At 40.3% G+C, this 18,886-nt stretch overlaps 1 protein-coding gene across 3 annotated transcripts in view; it reads right to left on the reverse strand.

Annotated features, from left to right (window-relative positions):
* Positions 1-18,886, reverse strand: part of LOC117525947 (gastrula zinc finger protein XlCGF57.1-like) — a 106,291-nt gene that overhangs the window by 76,096 nt on the left and 11,309 nt on the right. The window contains exons 3-6 of one of the 3 annotated variants that reach the window (XM_034187923.1): positions 16,258-16,717; positions 16,071-16,154; positions 15,652-15,714; positions 15,269-15,568 (exon numbers count right to left, since the gene is read on the reverse strand). The exons of the other annotated variants lie outside the window; for them this stretch is intronic. Coding sequence (XP_034043814.1) covers positions 15,305-15,568; positions 15,652-15,714; positions 16,071-16,154; positions 16,258-16,717 — 871 coding nt within the window. The 3' untranslated portion in view covers positions 15,269-15,304. The remainder of the gene's footprint in view (positions 1-15,268; positions 15,569-15,651; positions 15,715-16,070; positions 16,155-16,257; positions 16,718-18,886) is intronic. 3 annotated transcript variants of the gene reach the window in all.

Genomic DNA, 18,886 nt, shown 5'->3' on the forward strand with positions numbered 1-18,886 from the left:
CCACACCCCCATTCCATCTGGATTCGCCCCTGCTTTGGCGTTTGAGCACAAAGAATGGATAACATTTATTTATGCAGAAAACAGGACCAGATTTACAGGTAAAGTTTTATTGCGTTTTTACATCAATCAATCAATCAATCAACTTTTTTCTTATATAGCGCCAAATCACAACAAACAGTTGCCCCAAGGCGCATCATCTCAGAAAGAGAGTTTAGGTACATTTGAGTGGAAAATAGTGTTAGTTGTTGACACGTCGCGAAGGATCAGCTGTTTTTAACGAGACGATACAGAGTGGCTCAGCTCAGAATTCTAAATAAAGGAGGAAAAAAGTATAAAAATGTCTTTGTAAAGCTCAGTGCAGGTGTGTTGATCACCGCGCTTTAAGAGGTGAGGACGAGTCGAGCAGCTGCAAAAAACCATGGATGAAAAGCTCACAGCTCGCTGAAAGTGGGCAGTTCAGTTGAACCCCGACCTCCTGCCCATGGACCAAGTTTAATGCTGCTGTCGACCCACAATGAAAAATAATAGTAACGCACAGTGACATGGAGAAGTAACTTTAATCTGATTACTGATTTGGAAAGATTAACGTGTTAGACTACTCGTTACTAAAAAAAGTGGTCAGATTAGAGTAACGCGTTACTAAGTAATGCGTTACCGACATCACTGGTGACATGACACCCAGCAGGAGGAAAAACAAGACCTGTCAAAGGCCAATGAACTCCTTAAGAGACACCGGCCATCATGCTTTATGTTGGTTTTGGGTGTGTGTGTGTGTATGTAAAATGTCACCTATATAACCCTTTTTTAAAACCATTTTTTTTTAATTAGATACATATTGTTTTATGCATTTAGGAGCAACATATCCCCAACCTTTTTTTGTTATTTTTTTGCTGTGATATTTAGTTTTTGAGTGATCGGGTGATACAGGGACCATCAGAGGGTGGTCCCTGCATAACCCGATCATTGGAAGATGAATTCCTGTTGCTGGTGATATTTTTTTAAATTAGATACACATTGTTTTTTGCAACCTTTTTATTTGCTTTTTTTTTTTTGTTTGTTTGTTTTGTTTTTTGCTGTGATACTTAGTTTTTGAGTGATAGGGTGATGCAGGGACCACCCTCATAACCCGATCACTGGAAGATGAATGCCTGTTAATTTTTCGTACCTGTTGTGAAAGTTCTACCTCAGTTCACGTGAGGATTTTAAGAGGTTTACTTTTTGTAAGTTTATATTTTCCATTGCAGTGTTGTGAGAAACGAGTGAGAGGTTTCACAAGTATTAATGTATGCTGGTCTGTGGACAAAACAAAGTGTTTTCACATTGTAAAGGTCAGGTCAGGGTCAGCACTGATCCTGCTACTGGTAACACTGTAACCCAGTACAACCTGCCGCATGGACGGGTAGCCGGCGTCTAAACCGGCTCCCCACTAGCACTCGTGCTGGTGAGGAGGGTGACATGACACCCAGCAGGAGGAAAAACAAGACCTGTCAAACTGGGTGTGTGTGTGTGTGTGTATAAAATGTCACCTATATAACCCTTTTTTTTTTTTTTTTATCGTTTTTCTTTTTTTTTTATTAGATACATATTGTTTTATGCATTTAGGAGCAACATAACCCCAATCTTTTTTTGTTATTTTTTTGCTGTGATATTTAGTTTTTGAGTGATAGTGAAAGTTCTACCTCAGTTCACGTGATGATTTTAAGAGGTTTAGTTTTTGTTAAGTCCATTGCAGTGTCGTGAGAAACGAGTGTGTATGTGTGTTTTTGTGTATAAAATGTCGCCTCGATAACCGTTTTTTAAATAATTTTTTTTTTTTAAATTAGATATTGTTTTTATGCATTTAGGAGCAACATAACCCCAACCTTTTTGTGTGTGTGTGTTTTTTTGTTTGTTCTTTTTTTGCTGCTGGCCATCATCATCAGCTTTATGTTTTCTTGGGGGTTTCATATATAATCCTTTTTTGCTGACACACACACATATACATACATACATATATATATATATATACACAAATATATAAATCAAATCAAATCAATTTTATTTATATAGCGCCAAATCACAACAAACAGTTGCTCCAAGGCGCTTTATATTGTAAGGCAAAAGCCATACAATAATTACGGAAAAACCCCAACGGTCAAAACGACCCCCTGTGAGCAAGCACTTGGCGACAGTGGGAAGGAAAAACTCCCTTTTAACAGGAAGAAACCTCCAGCAGAACCAGGCTCAGGGAGGGGCAGTCTTCTGCTGGGACTGAGGGGAGAGAATCAGGGAAAAGACATGCTGTGGAAGAGAGCAGAGATCAATCACTAATGATTAAATGCAGAATGGTGCATACAGAGCAAAAAGAGAAAGAAACAGTGCATCATGGGAACCCCCCAGCAGTCTAAGTCTGTAGCAGCATAACTAAGGGATGGTTCAGGGTCACCTGATCCAGCCCTAACTATAAGCTTTAGCAAAAAGGAAAGTTTTAAGCCTAATCTTAAAAGTAGAGAGGGTGTCTGTCTCCCTGATCCAAATTGGGAGCTGGTTCCACAGGAGAGGAGCCTGAAAGCTGAAGGCTCTGCCTCCCATTCTACTCTTACAAACCCTAGGAACTACAAGTAAGCCTGCAGTCTGAGAGCGAAGCACTCTATTGAGGTGATATGGTACTATGAGGTCCCTAAGATAAGATGGGACTTGATCATTCAAAACCTTATAAGTAAGAAGAAGAATTTTAAATTCTATTCTAGAATTAACAGGAAGCCAATGAAGAGAGGCCAATATGGGTGAGATATGCTCTCTCCTTCTAGTCCCTGTCAGTACTCTAGCTGCAGCATTTTGAATTAACTGAAGGCTTTTCAGGGAACTTTTAGGACAACCTGATAATAATGAATTACAATAGTCCAGCCTAGAGGAAATAAATGCATGAATTAGTTTTTCAGCATCACTCTGAGACAAGACCTTTCTAATTTTAGAGATATTGCGCAAATGCAAAAAGGCAGTCCTACATATTTGTTTAATATGCGCATTGAATGACATATCCTGATCAAAAATGACTCCAAGATTTCTCACAGTATTACTAGAGGTCAGGGTAATGCCATCCAGAGTAAGGATCTGGTTAGACACCATATTTTAAGATTTGTGGGGCCAAGTACAATAACTTCAGTTTTATCTGAGTTTAAAAGCAGAAAATTAGAGGTCATCCATGTCTTTATGTCTGTAAGACAATCCTGCAGTTTAGCTAATTGGTGTGTGTCCTCTGGCTTCATTGATAGATAAAGCTGGGTATCATCTGCGTAACAATGAAAATTTAAGCAATGCTGTCTAATAATACTGCCTAAGGGAAGCATGTATAAAGTGAATAAAATTGGTCCTAGCACAGAACCTTGTGGAACTCCATAATTAACAGTCTGTGAAGAAGACTCCCCATTTACATGAACAAATTGTAATCTATTAGATAAATATGATTCAAACCACCGCAGCGCAGTGCCTTTAATACCTATGGCATGCTCTAATCTCTGTAATAAAATTTTATGGTCAACAGTATCAAAAGCAGCACTGATGTCTACCAGGACAAGCACAGAGATGAGTCCACTGTCTGAGGCCATAAGAAGATCATTTGTAACCTTCACTAATGCTGTTTCTGTACTAGGATGAATTCTAAAACCTGACTGAAACTCTTCAAATAGACCATTCCTCTGCAGATGATATACATATACATACATACATATACACACATATATATACACTAAAAAGATTAATCCAGGTTTTGAGTATATTCCTTATTGTTACATGGGAAACAAGGTACCAGTAGATCCAGTAGATTCTCACAAATCCAACAAGACCAAGCATTCATGATATGCACACTCTTAAGGCTATGAAATTGGGCTATTAGTAAAAAAAAAAAAGTAGAAAAGGGGGTGTTCACAATAATAGTAGTGTGGCATTTAGTCAGTGAGTTTGTCAATTTTGTGGAACAAACAGGTGTGAATCAGGTGTCCCCTATTTAAGGATGAAGCCAGCACCTGTTGAACATGCTTTTCTCTTTGAAAGCCTGAGGAAAATGGGACGTTCAAGACATTGTTCAGAAGAACAGTGTAGTTTGATTAAAAAGTTGATTGGAGAGGGGAAAACTTATACGCAGGTGCAAAAAAGTATAGGCTGTTCATCTACAATGATCTCCAATGCTTTAAAATGGACGAGAAAACCAGAGACACGTGGAAGAAAATGGAAAACAACCATCAAAATGGATAGAATAACCAGAATGACAAAGGCTCACCCATTGATCAGCTCCAGGATGATCAAAGACAGTCTGGAGTTACCTGTAAGTGCTGTGACAGTTAGAAGATGACTGTGTGAAGCTAATTTATTTTCAAGACTCTCCCGTACAGTCCCTCTGTTAAATAAAAGACATGTTCAGAAGAGGTTACAATTTGCCAAAGAACACATCAACTGGCCTAACGAGAAATGGAGATATATATTTGTGGACTGATGAGAGTAAAATTGTTCTTTTTGGGTCCAAGGGCCGCAGACAGTTTGTGAGACGACCCCCAAACTCTCAATTCAAGACACAGTTCACAGTGAAGACAGTGAAGCATGGTGGTGCAAGCATCATGATATGGGCATTTTTCTCCTACCATGGTGTTGGGCCTATATATCACATACCAGGTATCATGGATCAGTTTGGATATGTCAGAATACTTGAAGAGGTCATGCTGCCTTATGCTGAAGAGGACATGCCCTTGAAATGGGTGTTTCAACAAGACAGACACGCCAAGCACACTAGTAAACAAGCAAAATCATGGTTCCAAACTAACAAAATTAATGCCTTGCAGATGTGAAGAAATCATGAAAAACTGTGGTTATACAACTAAATACTAGTTTAGTGATTCACAGGATTGCTAAAAAAGCAGTTTGAACATAATAGTTTTGAGTTTGTAGAGTCAACAGCAGATGTTACTATTATTGTGAACACACCCTTTTCTACTTTTTTTTTTTTTACTAATAGCCCAATTTCATAGCCTTAAGAGTGTGCATATCATGAATGCTTGGTCTTGGTGGATTTGTGAGAATCTACTGAATCTACTGGAACCTTGTTTCCCATGTAACAATAAGAAATATACTCAAAACCTGGATTAATCTTTTTAGTCACATAGCACTACTATTATTCTGAACACTACTGTACATATGTTGAAAACATCATGCCTTTATACTGATTTTTAAACTGATATTTGGACATCATTTGAGTTCCTCCATCAGGTTATTCCATATTCTAGGACCACACATGGAGACACAGAAACCTTTCCTGGTCGTCCTAGCACCAGCAATTTTAAAATGATACTAGCTCTGTAAATTATATTTTCCATCTCTCTCTCAGTAAAAAATTCTTATTCTCTTTGACATGTTCTATATTTACCCCTTGTATATTTAACTGCATTCGTATATCCCTTTTATAATTTCCAAATAACAATTTAGTTTTAGACAAATTTAATGATAATTTGTTAATATCAAACCATCTCTTTAACTTTATCATTTCAGTTCCTAAATCAGATAATTGTTGCAGATTTTCTCCTGTGCAAAACAGGTTTGTGTCATCTGCAAAGAACTGCTTTAAACAGATCCGAAACTTTACATAACTCATTGATGGGTGATTCTTAGACTACGGGCACTTATGTCCTTTGATCATATTGTATGAAAAACAGAAAAAAGGGGAAATTTCACACTTTTATAGTTATCTTTACAATGAAAGTGTGTTAAGAAATTTGTTCTAGTAGTCTATGATGACTTTGTCACCTTTTTTCAGCATCATTATATGCAAATATTGCCATTCTGTGCTTGTCCCACACCCAGACTTTTGATCTTCAATGATAAAAATGAATGGTAAAGAAACGTTTTTTCTAATGTTTTAAAATATCTCTGAATAAAATATCAGTAAAATAATCAAAACATAATTGGGGTATTCAATGTCATACAACTGTTGTGATTTTTTTTAAACAAAATGTAGTTGTCCCACACTATTGCCGTAATTTCCACCACAACACTGTAATGTCCCTTTAAACAGTTTGTATGAAAGATTGTTTGGGTAGTTTCTATGGAGATAAACTGTGACATCAGAGCACATGTATATAGCACCAAATCACAACAAACAGTTGCCCCAAGGCCCTTTATATTGTAAGGCAATGGTGTGGTGGAAATTACATTTACAAGGCCAATAGTGCCCGTAGTTAAAGAATCACCCAGATATATAAAATAAATAATTTTGGTCCCAACACAGAACCTTGTGGAAGCCCACAAATTATGTCCAGACATGAAGAACAACATGCAGCGGCTCAGAGTCGAGCCGCTGCTCCTCCACGTCGAAAGGAGTCAGTTGAGGTGGCTCGGGCATCTTTTCCGGGTGCCCCCTGGACGCCTCGCTGGAGAGGTGTTCCGGGCACGTCCCACTGGGAGGAGGCCCCGGGGAAGACCCAGGACACGCTGGAGGGACTACGTCTCTCGGCTGGCTTGGGAACACCTTGGGGTTCCCCCGGAGGAGCTGGGGGAGGTGTGTGTGGATGGGGAGGTCTGGGCAGCTTTGCTTGAGCTGCTGCCCCCGCGACCCGACTCCGGATAAAGCGGAAGAAAATGGATGGATGGATGGATGAAGAACAATAGTCCCCGAGTTTAACAAAGTGCTTCCAGTTTTGTAAGTAAGTTTTAATCCAACTCAGGGCCACCCCTCTGATCCATACAGTTCCATCTTTTGAAATAATATATTGTGATCAATTGTGTCAAAAGCCTTTCTTAGGTCAATAATTAAACCTAATAGTATTTCCCTTTGGTCCACATGTTTATTGATCTCTTCTACTGAATCGAGCAAGTGCAATGGACATTTTCGCTCTAAAACCGTATTGACTTTCATGAAGCAAGTTGTGTTCTATAAATTTAGCCAGTCTGCTGTTGTAAAGTTTTACCAATATCTTAGAAAATTCTGACAATAGAGACACAGGCCTGTAGTTCATAAAAAGATGCTTGCAACCAGATTTAAATAAAGGTATCACTTTTGCCACTTTCATACCTTTAGGAACAATTCCAGTTTGAAATAATTTATTAAAAATATATGATAATGGTTTTGCGATTTCAGTAATTATTTGCTTTGGTAAGGACATATGTACCTCATTATGATCTGCTGACTTTTTACTTTTACATTAATAATTTCCCTTCCATCTACTGAGCCAAGAAACATTGTGTGCGGATTTCTGGTGATTAATTGCGGATTTTCCTATGGGCTGTGTGGAATTTAAGCTGCCAGATCTGCCCCAACATTAGCTGGGTTTATTTGCTATAATACTATTCAGTATTTTCCATGTTTCCTTAGGAGAGTCTCATAGGAGTCTCTCTTGCTTGCCTCTACTGGTGGTTGGCTCTCACTGCGGTATTGTATCACTTCCTGTTCCGGAGCACAGCGGTGTTTTTCTGTATCTGTTAGCTGTTTAATCTGCGCAGTTAGATTGATCTAGTTATCTAGATTACGATTTGTTTCCCAGTGTAATCTTTACGTGCCTTAACTAAAGCACTCCTTCTGCTGAATCACCTCTAAATTATTTACACATTATTCACTTTGCGTGTTTTTAGGAATCCGCTAGCTTAGCGTAGCTACTAGCTCTTAGCCGATTTAGCATGGCGGCTTCTCCCGTCTCTCCCGCACTTTTCTGCTCTGGGTGTGAAATGTTTAGTTATTCCTCGGCCTCCTTTAGCAGTAATGGTACTTGTAATAAGTGTAGCTTATTCGTAGCTTTGGAGGCCAGGCTGGGCGAATTGGAGACTCGGCTCCGCACCGTGGAAAATTCTACAGCTAGCCAGGCCCCTGTAGTCGGTGCGGACCAAGGTAGCTTAGCCGCCGTTAGTTCCCCCCTGGCAGATCCCGAGCAGCCGGGAAAGCAGGCCGACTGGGTGACTGTGAGGAGGAAGCGTAGCCCTAAACAGAAGTCCCGTGTACACCGCCAACCCGTTCACATCTCTAACCGTTTTTCCCCACTCGACGACACACCCGCCGAGGATCAAACTCTGGTTATTGGCGACTCTGTTTTGAGAAATGTGAAGTTAGCGACACCAGCAACCATAGTCAATTGTCTTCCGGGGGCCAGAGCAGGCGACATTGAAGGAAATTTGAAACTGCTGGCTAAGGCTAAGCGTAAATTTGGTAAGATTGTAATTCACGTCGACAGTAATGACACCCGGTTACGCCAATCGGAGGTCACTAAAATTAACATTAAATCGGTGTGTAACTTTGCAAAAACAATGTCGGACTCTGTAGTTTTCTCTGGGCCCCTCCCCAATCGGACCGGGAGTGACATGTTTAGCCGCATGTTCTCCTTGAATTGCTGGCTGTCTGAGTGGTGTCCAAAAAATGAGGTGGGCTTCATAGATAATTGGCAAAGCTTCTGGGGAAAACCTGGTCTTGTTAGGAGAGACGGCATCCATCCCACTTTGGATGGAGCAGCTCTCATTTCTAGAAATCTGGCCAATTTTCTTAAATCCTCCAAACCGTGACTATCCAGGGTTGGGACCAGGAAGCAGAGTTGTAGTCTTACACACCTCTCTGCAGCTTCTCTCCCCCTGCCATCCCCGTAGAGACGGTGCCTGCTCCCAGACTACCAATAACCAGCAAAAATCTATTTTAAGCATAAAAATTCAAAAAGAAAAAATAATATAGCACCTTCAACTGCACCACAGACTAAAACAGTTAAATGTGGTCTGTTAAACATTAGGTCTCTCTCTTCTAAGTCCCTGTTAGTAAATGATATAATAATTGATCAACATATTGATTTATTCTGCCTTACAGAAACCTGGTTACAGCAGGATGAATATGTTAGTTTAAATGAGTCAACACCCCCGAGTCACACTAACTGTCAGAATGCTCGTAGCACGGGCCGGGGCAGAGGATTAGCAGCAATCTTCCATTCCAGCTTATTAATTAATCAAAAACCCAGACAGAGCTTTAATTCATTTGAAAGCTTGTCTCTTAGTCTTGTCCATCCAAATTGGAAGTCCCAAAAACCAGTTTTATTTGTTATTATCTATCGTCCACCTGGTCGTTACTGTGAGTTTCTCTGTGAATTTTCAGACCTTTTGTCTGACTTAGTGCTTAGCTCAGATAAGATAATTATAGTGGGCGATTTTAACATCCACACAGATGCTGAGAATGACAGCCTCAACACTGCATTTAATCTATTATTAGACTCTATTGGCTTTGCTCAAAAAGTAAATGAGTCCACCCACCACTTTAATCATATCTTAGATCTTGTTCTGACTTATGGTATGGAAATAGAAGACTTAACAGTATTCCCTGAAAACTCCCTTCTGTCTGATCATTTCTTAATAACATTTACATTTACTCTGATGGACTACCCAGCAGTGGGGAATAAGTTTCATTACACTAGAAGTCTTTCAGAAAGCGCTGTAACTAGGTTTAAGGATATGATTCCTTCTTTATGTTCTCTAATGCCATATACCAACACAGTGCAGAGTAGCTACCTAAACTCTGTAAGGGAGATAGAGTATCTCGTCAATAGTTTTACATCCTCATTGAAGACAACTTTGGATGCTGTAGCTCCTCTGAAAAAGAGAGCTTTAAATCAGAAGTGTCTGACTCCGTGGTATAACTCACAAACTCGTAGCTTAAAGCAGATAACCCGTAAGTTGGAGAGGAAATGGCGTCTCACTAATTTAGAAGATCTTCACTTAGCCTGGAAAAAGAGTCTGTTGCTCTATAAAAAAGCCCTCCGTAAACCTAGGACATCTTTCTACTCATCACTAATTGAAGAAAACAAGAACAACCCCAGGTTTCTTTTCAGCACTGTAGCCAGGCTGACAAAGAGTCAGAGCTCTATTGAGCTGAGTATTCCATTAACTTTAACTAGTAATGACTTCATGACTTTCTTTGCTAACAAAATTTTAACTATTAGAGAAAAAATTACTCAACCATCCCAAAGACGTATCGTTATCTTTGGCTGCTTTCAGTGATGCCGGTATTTGGTTAGACTCTTTCTCTCCGATTGTTCTGTCTGAGTTATTTTCATTAGTTACTTCATCCAAACCATCAACATGTTTATTAGACCCCATTCCTACCAGGCTGCTCAAGGAAGCCCTACCATTATTTAATGCTTCGATCTTAAATATGATCAATCTATCTTTGTTAGTTGGCTATGTACCACAGGCTTTTAAGGTGGCAGTAATTAAACCATTACTTAAAAAGCCATCACTTGACCCAGCTATCTTAGCTAATTATAGGCCAATCTCCAACCTTCCTTTTCTCTCAAAAATTCTTGAAAGGGTAGTTGTAAAACAGCTAACTGATCATCTGCAGAGGAATGGTCTATTTGAAGAGTTTCAGTCAGGTTTTAGAATTCATCATAGTACAGAAACAGCATTAGTGAAGGTTACAAATGATCTTCTTATGGCCTCGGACAGTGGACTCATCTCTGTGCTTGTTCTGTTAGACCTCAGTGCTGCTTTTGATACTGTTGACCATAAAATTTTATTACAGAGATTAGAGCATGCCATAGGTATTAAAGGCACTGCGCTGCGGTGGTTTGAATCATATTTATCTAATAGATTACAATTTGTTCATGTAAATGGGGAATCTTCTTCACAGACTAAAGTTAATTATGGAGTTCCACAAGGTTCTGTGCTAGGACCAATTTTATTCACTTTATACATGCTTCCCTTAGGCAGTATTATTAGGCGGTATTGCTTAAATTTTCATTGTTACGCAGATGATACCCAGCTTTATCTATCCATGAAGCCAGAGGACACACACCAATTAGCTAAACTGCAGGATTGTCTTACAGACATAAAGACATGGATGACCTCTAATTTGCTGCTTTTAAACTCAGATAAAACTGAAGTTATTGTACTTGGCCCCACAAACCTTAGAAACATGGTGTCTAACCAGATCCTTACTCTGGATGGCATTACCCTGACCTCTAGTAATACTGTGAGAAATCTTGGAGTCATTTTTGATCAGGATATGTCATTCAAAGTGCATATTAAATAAATATGTAGGACTGCTTTTTTGCATTTACGCAATATCTCTAAAATCAGAAAGGTCTTGTCTCAGAGTGATGCTGAAAAACTAATTCATGCATTTATTTCCTCTAGGCTGGACTATTGTAATTCATTATTATCAGGTTGTCCTAAAAGTTCCCTAAAAAGCCTTCAGTTAATTCAAAATGCTGCAGCTAGAGTACTGACGGGGACTAGAAGGAGAGAGCATATCTCACCCGTGTTGGCCTCTCTTCATTGGCTTCCTGTTAATTCTAGAATAGAATTTAAAATTCTTCTTCTTACTTATAAGGTTTTGAATAATCAGGTCCCATCTTATCTTAGGGACCTCGTAGTACCATATCACCCCAATAGAGCGCTTCGCTCTCAGACTGCAGGCTTACTTGTAGTTCCTAGGGTTTGTAAGAGTAGAATGGGAGGCAGAGCCTTCAGCTTTCAGGCTCCTCTCCTGTGGAACCAGCTCCCAATTCAGATCAGGGAGACAGACACCCTCTCTACTTTTAAGATTAGGCTTAAAACTTTCCTTTTTGCTAAAGCTTATAGTTAGGGCTGGATCAGGTGACCCTGAACCATCCCTTAGTTATGCTGCTATAGACGTAGACTGCTGGGGGGTTCCCATGATGCACTGTTTCTTTCTCTTTTTGCTCTGTATGCACCATTCTGCATTTAATCATTAGTGATCGATCTCTGCTCCCCTCCACAGCATGTCTTTTTCCTGGTTCTCTCCCTCAGCCCCAGCCAGTCCCAGCAGAAGACTGACCCTCCCTGAGCCTGGTTCTGCTGGAGGTTTCTTCCTGTTAAAAGGGAGTTTTTCCTTCCCACTGTAGCCAAGTGCTTGCTCACAGGGGGTCGTTTTGACCATTGGGGTTTTACATAATTATTGTATGGCCTTGCCTTACAATATAAAGCGCCTTGGGGCAACTGTTTGTTGTGATTTGGCGCTATATAAAAAATTGATTGATTGATATTATCGTTTAGTATTTTTTCAAAGTAGGATTTTTAACAGTTCCGCATAATAGTTGTTCGTTTATTTTTATAGTCCTTATATTTAATCTCTGCCTCTCGATTTACTTTTAATAAATTCTCTGTATAGCATATTTTTCTTCTTACAAGCCTTTTGAAGACTTTGTTATCCATGGGTTAGCCTTATATTTATTATACTGTATAATTGGAAATTGGACAATTTTTGTTGTATAATCAACAAAAATATAAACGCAACACTTTTGGTTTTGCTCCCATTTTGTATGAGATGAACTCAAAGATCTAAAACTTTTTCCACATACACAATATCACCATTTCCCTCAAATATTGTTCACAAACCAGTCTAAATCTGTGATAGTGAGCACTTCTCCTTTGCTGAGATAATCCATCCCACCTCACAGGTATGCCATATCAAGATGCTGATTAGACACCATGATTAGTGCACAGGTGTGCCTTAGACTGCCCACAATAAAAGGCCACTCTGAAAGGAGCAGTTTTGTTTTATTGGGGGGGGGGATACCAGTCAGTATCTGGTGTGACCACCATCTGCCTCATGCAGTGGAACACATCTCCTTCGCATGATCCACGAAGAGAACACCTCTCCAACGTGCCAAACTCCAGCGAATGTGAGCATTTGCCCACTCAAGTCGGTTACGGCGACGAACTGGAGTCAGGTCGAGACCCTGATGAGGACGACGAGCATGCAGATGAGCTTCCCTGAGACGGTTTCTGACAGTTTGTGCAGAAATTCTTTGGTTATACAAACCGATTGTTTCAGCAGCTGTCCGAGTGGCTGGTCTCAGACGATCTTGGAGGTGAACATGCTGGATGTGGAGGTCCTGGGCTGGTGTGGTTACACGTGGTCTGCGGTTGTGAGGCTGGTTGGATGTACTGCCACATTCTCTGAAACACCTTTGGAGACGGCTTATGGTAGAGAAATGATCATTCAATACACGAGCAACAGCTCTGGTTGACATTCCTGCCGTCAGCATGCCAACTGCATGCTCCCTCAAATCTTGCGACATCTGTGGCATTGTGCTGTGTGATAAAACTGCACCTTTCAGAGTGGCCTTTTATTGTGGACAGTCTAAGGCACACCTGTGCACTAATCATGGTGTCTAATCAGCATCTTGATATGGCTCACCTGTGAGGTGGGATGGATTATCTCAGCAAAGGAGAAGTGTTCACTATCACAGATTTAGACTGGTTTGTGAACATTATTTGAGGGAAATGGTGATATTGTGTATTGTGTATGGGAGCAAAACCAAAAGTGTTGCGTTTATATTTTTGTTGTAGGAAGTCAAATGACCTAATCAAAACCATCATCACAAGGCTTTGGAATCAAAACACTGCACACTCAAAAGCTTGTATGCGTCACTGGCATGAGTTATCACACATTGATATAGGGGGATTTGGGGAAGCGATGGTCTCGTGGTTAAGGCATTGGGCTTGAGACCAGAAGATCCTCAGTTCAAATCCCAGCCTGACTGGAAAATCACCAAGGGCCCTTGGGCAAGGTCTTTAATCCCCTATTGCTCCCGGGGTGTAGTGAGTGCCTTGTATGGCAGCACTCTGACATCAGGGTGAATGTGAGGCATTATCTGTAAAGCACTTTGAGCTTCTGATGCAGATGGAAAATTGTTATATAAATGCAGTCCATTTACCATTTATCCCAGTGTGAGGAGCACGCAGGATTTACATCAGGCCTCTGATGCCTTTCATTTTACGCAGTACATCAGCTGCAGCAAATATTAAATTTAATTCTGAATTTTACACCTAATGAAAGGATTATGAGATTAGTTGTTCATCACTGGTAATTCGAGCATGGCACAATGTTATCCATTTTACAGTGAAATTGAAAAGATACTAAGAAGAAAATGTACACATTTAAGAACGCGAGGTCTGTGTGTCAAAACTAATACCATTAGTATTCTGCAGAATACAATTCTGTACATGAAAGCATATTTCCATCTTTGTGTGTGTGTGTGTGTGTATATATATACACACACACACACACAAAATCAAGAGTTTTGTAAAACAATAACTGAAAGAAAGACCTGTTGCACATTTTAAAAAATATCTGATAAAACCCAGTATTCACTAGGAAAACCTTAAGCAATTCTGTCCCCACTCCCCCAGCGCTCACAGTACCCATGTCAATCAAGATCACTTGATTTTACAAATCCAGATTGTACTTGGCAGTCACTCTTTGACTGGCACAGAGGTAAATGTTTCTTTATGATGATGTGGTGGGCAGCCTCCTTCCTCAGGACCACACCACCAACACCTCCAGAAGGCTCAACAGTGACACCTGGTGCTCCATGTGCACCTTCTCCAGCTTTACCTCTCCCACTGAACCAACCCTCTAATTTGAAATTGCATTAATTTGTGCGATGCCTAGAGATTCCCTCCACTAATGGATAGTCATATGCTTCTTCAAATAACCTCCCTTTGCAAAATTTTCCCCCCACATTCAGAACAGTGTGGTGGAAAATCTGAAATGACCACATGTTGGAAATTAGGAAGCTTTATTAAAACAGAAACTCTGTACAGACGTTCAGAAGCAACAACATATGAAAGCAGTCTATTGCCTCTGACAAAGAACTGTCTGTCTGGGGAGAGATTTATACAGTAAAGCTCCTCCCATAGTTGTCATGTTTTATATTCTGTGGTCAGGAGCAAAGATCAATCAGATTTCAATTTATTTCATTTATAGAGCACCAAATCACAACAAAAGTACCTCAAGGTGCTTCACAGGAGTAAGGTCCAACCTTACCAACCCCTAGAGCAAGCACACAGACGACAGTGGTAAAGCTGCTTTCACAGAGTTTGCATACAGTTGCACTGTGCTGCGTATCAAGTATGCAGGAAAATAATGTTGGTATGCCCAGATTTGGCGTAGTCCCTGCATAGGCTGGCGTATAGTTGCATTCCTAGGGTTGCTTCCAGTTACTTACTGCCACATATGTAGCCCATGCTGCTATATAAACCTAGTTTTCTGCCTGTCAATCCACTTCTGTCCAGAACACGTCGCTGCTCTTGGAATTACAGTGGACTGTTGTAATAACGCAAGCAGAAGAGGATCATGAGGTTTTTAAGTCATTGGAAAAAAAGCTGCAATTATCCAGCATCTGGATGTGCTGAAAGCATCAATTAATTATGTGGCAGAATCTGAATGCTTGAAAGAAGAACAAGAACACAGAAGGAAGCAAGCTATTGCAAGAAGGAAAAGTAGTGTGAGGGTGAAACCTTGGGACTTTACTTTTTCAAACTGGTGATATTGTGGAGGCTGGAAGTGTTATGGAGGAGGATGGAAGTATTGTAGAGAAGGCTGGAACTGCTGCTGGGTTTGCTGCCGTTCTCGATTCCTCTTGATCTGGAGACTTCTGAAGTGATGAAGCTGCTGTGTTGCCGCTAGATAGTACGCATTCCACACCTCCTCATTCATCTTGCTAGTTTCATGAAAAATCAACTCTGCAAACATCCTTTGACTCTTGCAATCCTTTTCCACGTTTGTAGCGTCGGTTATGGTGGCCCTGGTGGAACTGAGCCGCCTTGACACCTGAAAAGACACGAACAGGAGCAATGAGTGACATGGATACAAAAACGTTGGGTGTTCACGTTTAAAATGCAGAAATAGTTTACCTCAGCCTGATCTGATGCCTCATCATATTCTTCTTTCCCTCCTGATGTACCGATTGTTCGTTTCTGTGTCAGGTATAAAAGCAAGACATGGCATTCGGTTATAATGACAGTAAATACAAGACGTAATGTACAAAAGACAACTGTTGGCTCATTGTCAATTGTGCCCTTATGACGAGTGTTTTTTAATATAATTTGAGGAAATTTATGACTGGTCCTTGCTCAGTCAAGGATAAGTGGAAGAAGTGTAGTGTTTTTTAGTATTTTTGAAAAACATTCACATGAACCTTGGCAAGAGGAGGAAATAATGGAATAATGAGATGGGATATTACGTTGGTGTAAAAATTTCTATTACTAATGTTTAATGCTATAACAAAGGGAGATACAAAAAAAGCCAAAGTAGAAGAATGTCATGTACTTACCAATCTAGCAACACTGGGGATTCTGACATTCTTGACATTTCGGCATTGATGGATCCAACCCAAGCGTTTGAGGAACAGACTGTTCTGGGATATTAAATTGGTGTCAAAATTTCTATTACTAAATTTTAATGCTATAACAAAAAGGAGATAAGAAAATAGTCAAAGTAGAAAAATGTCATGTACTTACCAACCCAACAACACTGGGGGCTCTGATGTTCTTGACATTTCGGTATTGATGGATCCAGCCAAAGCGTTTGAGGAACCGACCGTTCATTGCTGTCATCTTGACAGTTCCACTTCCTGACACTCCTTTGGACATCTTCATTAGTCTGCCTACTTTATCTCGTTGAGTTTTGACCCATGTCTGTAGACGCTGGCCTGGTTCATCACCTGTGCCCTCTATGCCCAACTCCCTGGCCTTGTCCTGATAGAGCTGCTTCTTGGCTTCCTTGTTATTGTAGTCTTCACATGCTTTGTCATAGAGCATGGGATGTTGCTGAAACCACTCCATAATATCCACCCTATCCTTGTCAGACAAAACTTTAAAGGGTGGAAGCTTGGGCTGCCTCTTCTTCTTCAGTGGTTTTGAAGCACAGCCAGCTGCATCATGTTCAGATGGTGGTGCAGATGATTCCACATCTCTATCACTGGAAGCATGTGAAGAAGGAGCAGGAGAATAAGTTTTACCTCTGCCTTTCCTTCGTGGCACTTTGCACTAATTAATTAAAGCAGTCCTGGAATAATAAAGCTCAGCAGCAACAATGGAGTCCAGCGGGATAAAGTTCAGAAGCAACTGTAGAGTCTGGCAGGATAAAGTTCAGCAACAATAGAGTCCGGCTGGATATATAGCTCGGCAGCAACAATGGAGCCCAGCGGAATGCGTAAAAAGTTGAGTAGCGTGGTATTGCTTAGGCATGGCGTACAGTAACACAGCGTTGCGTAGACTACGTAAAAACTACGTACTTTCTGCGTCCAGTACTCTACGCGGAAATAGATGCAAAAATTGAAATCTGTTTAATTTCTTGCATCCATTTCACAGACCCCTTTGCATCCCTTCACCAGTGGTGGTACAGTTCCACTAATCCGCTAACTAGTGAAGCTAACTTTTTCACTAGCAGATTAGCTTTTCAGCTAACTTCAAAAACCGTCAGCGGATGAATTAGCTTCTGATAAATTTAGTTCGGCTAACTTTTAGTCCGCTAAAGTTTTTTGCTGGCAGTTTGTAAAGCTGAATGGTCAAAAACATTTGTAAACCCTAAAAATCACACGTTAGTTCCTGTCTGTTATGTATTTTGCAGCAGTCAGGCAGCTGTGAGGAGCTGAGCTCAACCTTACCTCAGCAGAAGGGGGCTTGGCTGCCAGGCTGCTACAAAAAGTCATTTACATTCAACATGCAATGCCGCAGACGTGTGGCAGAAATCATCAAAAGTAAAGCAGTTCTGACTTATGGTTTGATTTACAACCCCTGGCAATAATTATGGAATCACCGGCCTCGGAGGATGTTCATTCAGTTGTTTAATTTTGTAGAAAAAAAGCAGATGACAGACATGACACAAACTAAAGTCATTTCAAATGGCAACTTTATGGCTTTAAGAAACACTATAAGAAATCCAGAAAAAAAAGAATTGTGGCAGTCAGTAACGGTTACTTTTTTAGACCAAGCAGAGGGAAAAAAAAAAAAAAAATATGGACTCACTCAATTCTGAGGAATAAATTATAGAATCACCCTGTAAATTTTCATCCCCAAAACTAACACCGCATCAAATCAGATCTGCTTGTTAGTCTGCATCTAAAAAGGAGTGATCACACCTTGGAGAGCTGTTGCACCAAGTGGACTGACATGAATCATGGCTCCAACATGAGAGATGTCAATTGAAACAAAGGAGAGGATTATCAAACTCTTAAAAAAGGGTAAATCATCACGCAATGTTGCAAAAGATGTTGGTTGTTCACAGTCAGCTGTGTCTAAACTCTGGACCAAATACAAACAACATGGGAAGGTTGTTAAAGGCAAACATACTGGTAGACCAAGGAAGACATCAAAGCGTCAAGACAGAAAACTTAAAGCAATATGTCTCAAAAATCGAAAATGCACAACAAAACAAATGAGGAATGAATGGGAGGAAACTGGAGTCAACGTCTGTGACCGAACTGTAAGAAACCGCCTAAAGGAAATGGGATTTACATACAGAAAAGCTAAACGAAAGCCATCATTAACACCTAAACAGAAAAAAACAAGGCTACAATGGGCTAAGAAAAAGCAATCGTGGACTGTGGATGACTGGATGAAAGTCATATTCAGTGATGAATCTCGAATCTGCATTGGGCAAGGTGATGATGCTGGAACTTTTGTTTGGTGCCGTTCCAATGAGATTTATAAAGATGACTGCCTGAAGAGAACATGTAAATTTCCACAGTCATTGATGATATGGGGCTGCATGTCAGGTAAAGGCACTGGGGAGATGGCTGTCATTACATCATCAATAAATGCACAAGTTTACGTTGATATTTTGGACACTTTTCTTATCCCATCAATTGAAAGGATGTTTGGGGATGATGAAATCATTTTTCAAGATGATAATGCATCTTGCCATAGAGCAAAAACTGTGAAAACATTCCTTGCAAAAAGACACATAGGGTCAATGTCATGGCCTGCAAATAGTCCGGATCTTAATCCAATTGAAAATCTTTGGTGGAAGTTGAAGAAAATGGTCCATGACAAGGCTCCAACCTGCAAAGCTGATCTGGCAACAGCAATCAGAGAAAGTTGGAGCCAGATTAATGAAGAGTACTGTTTGTCACTCATTAAGTCCATG

This window comes from Thalassophryne amazonica, chromosome 15, assembly GCF_902500255.1.
Source record: "Thalassophryne amazonica chromosome 15, fThaAma1.1, whole genome shotgun sequence".
NCBI lineage: Eukaryota > Metazoa > Chordata > Actinopteri > Batrachoidiformes > Batrachoididae > Thalassophryne > Thalassophryne amazonica.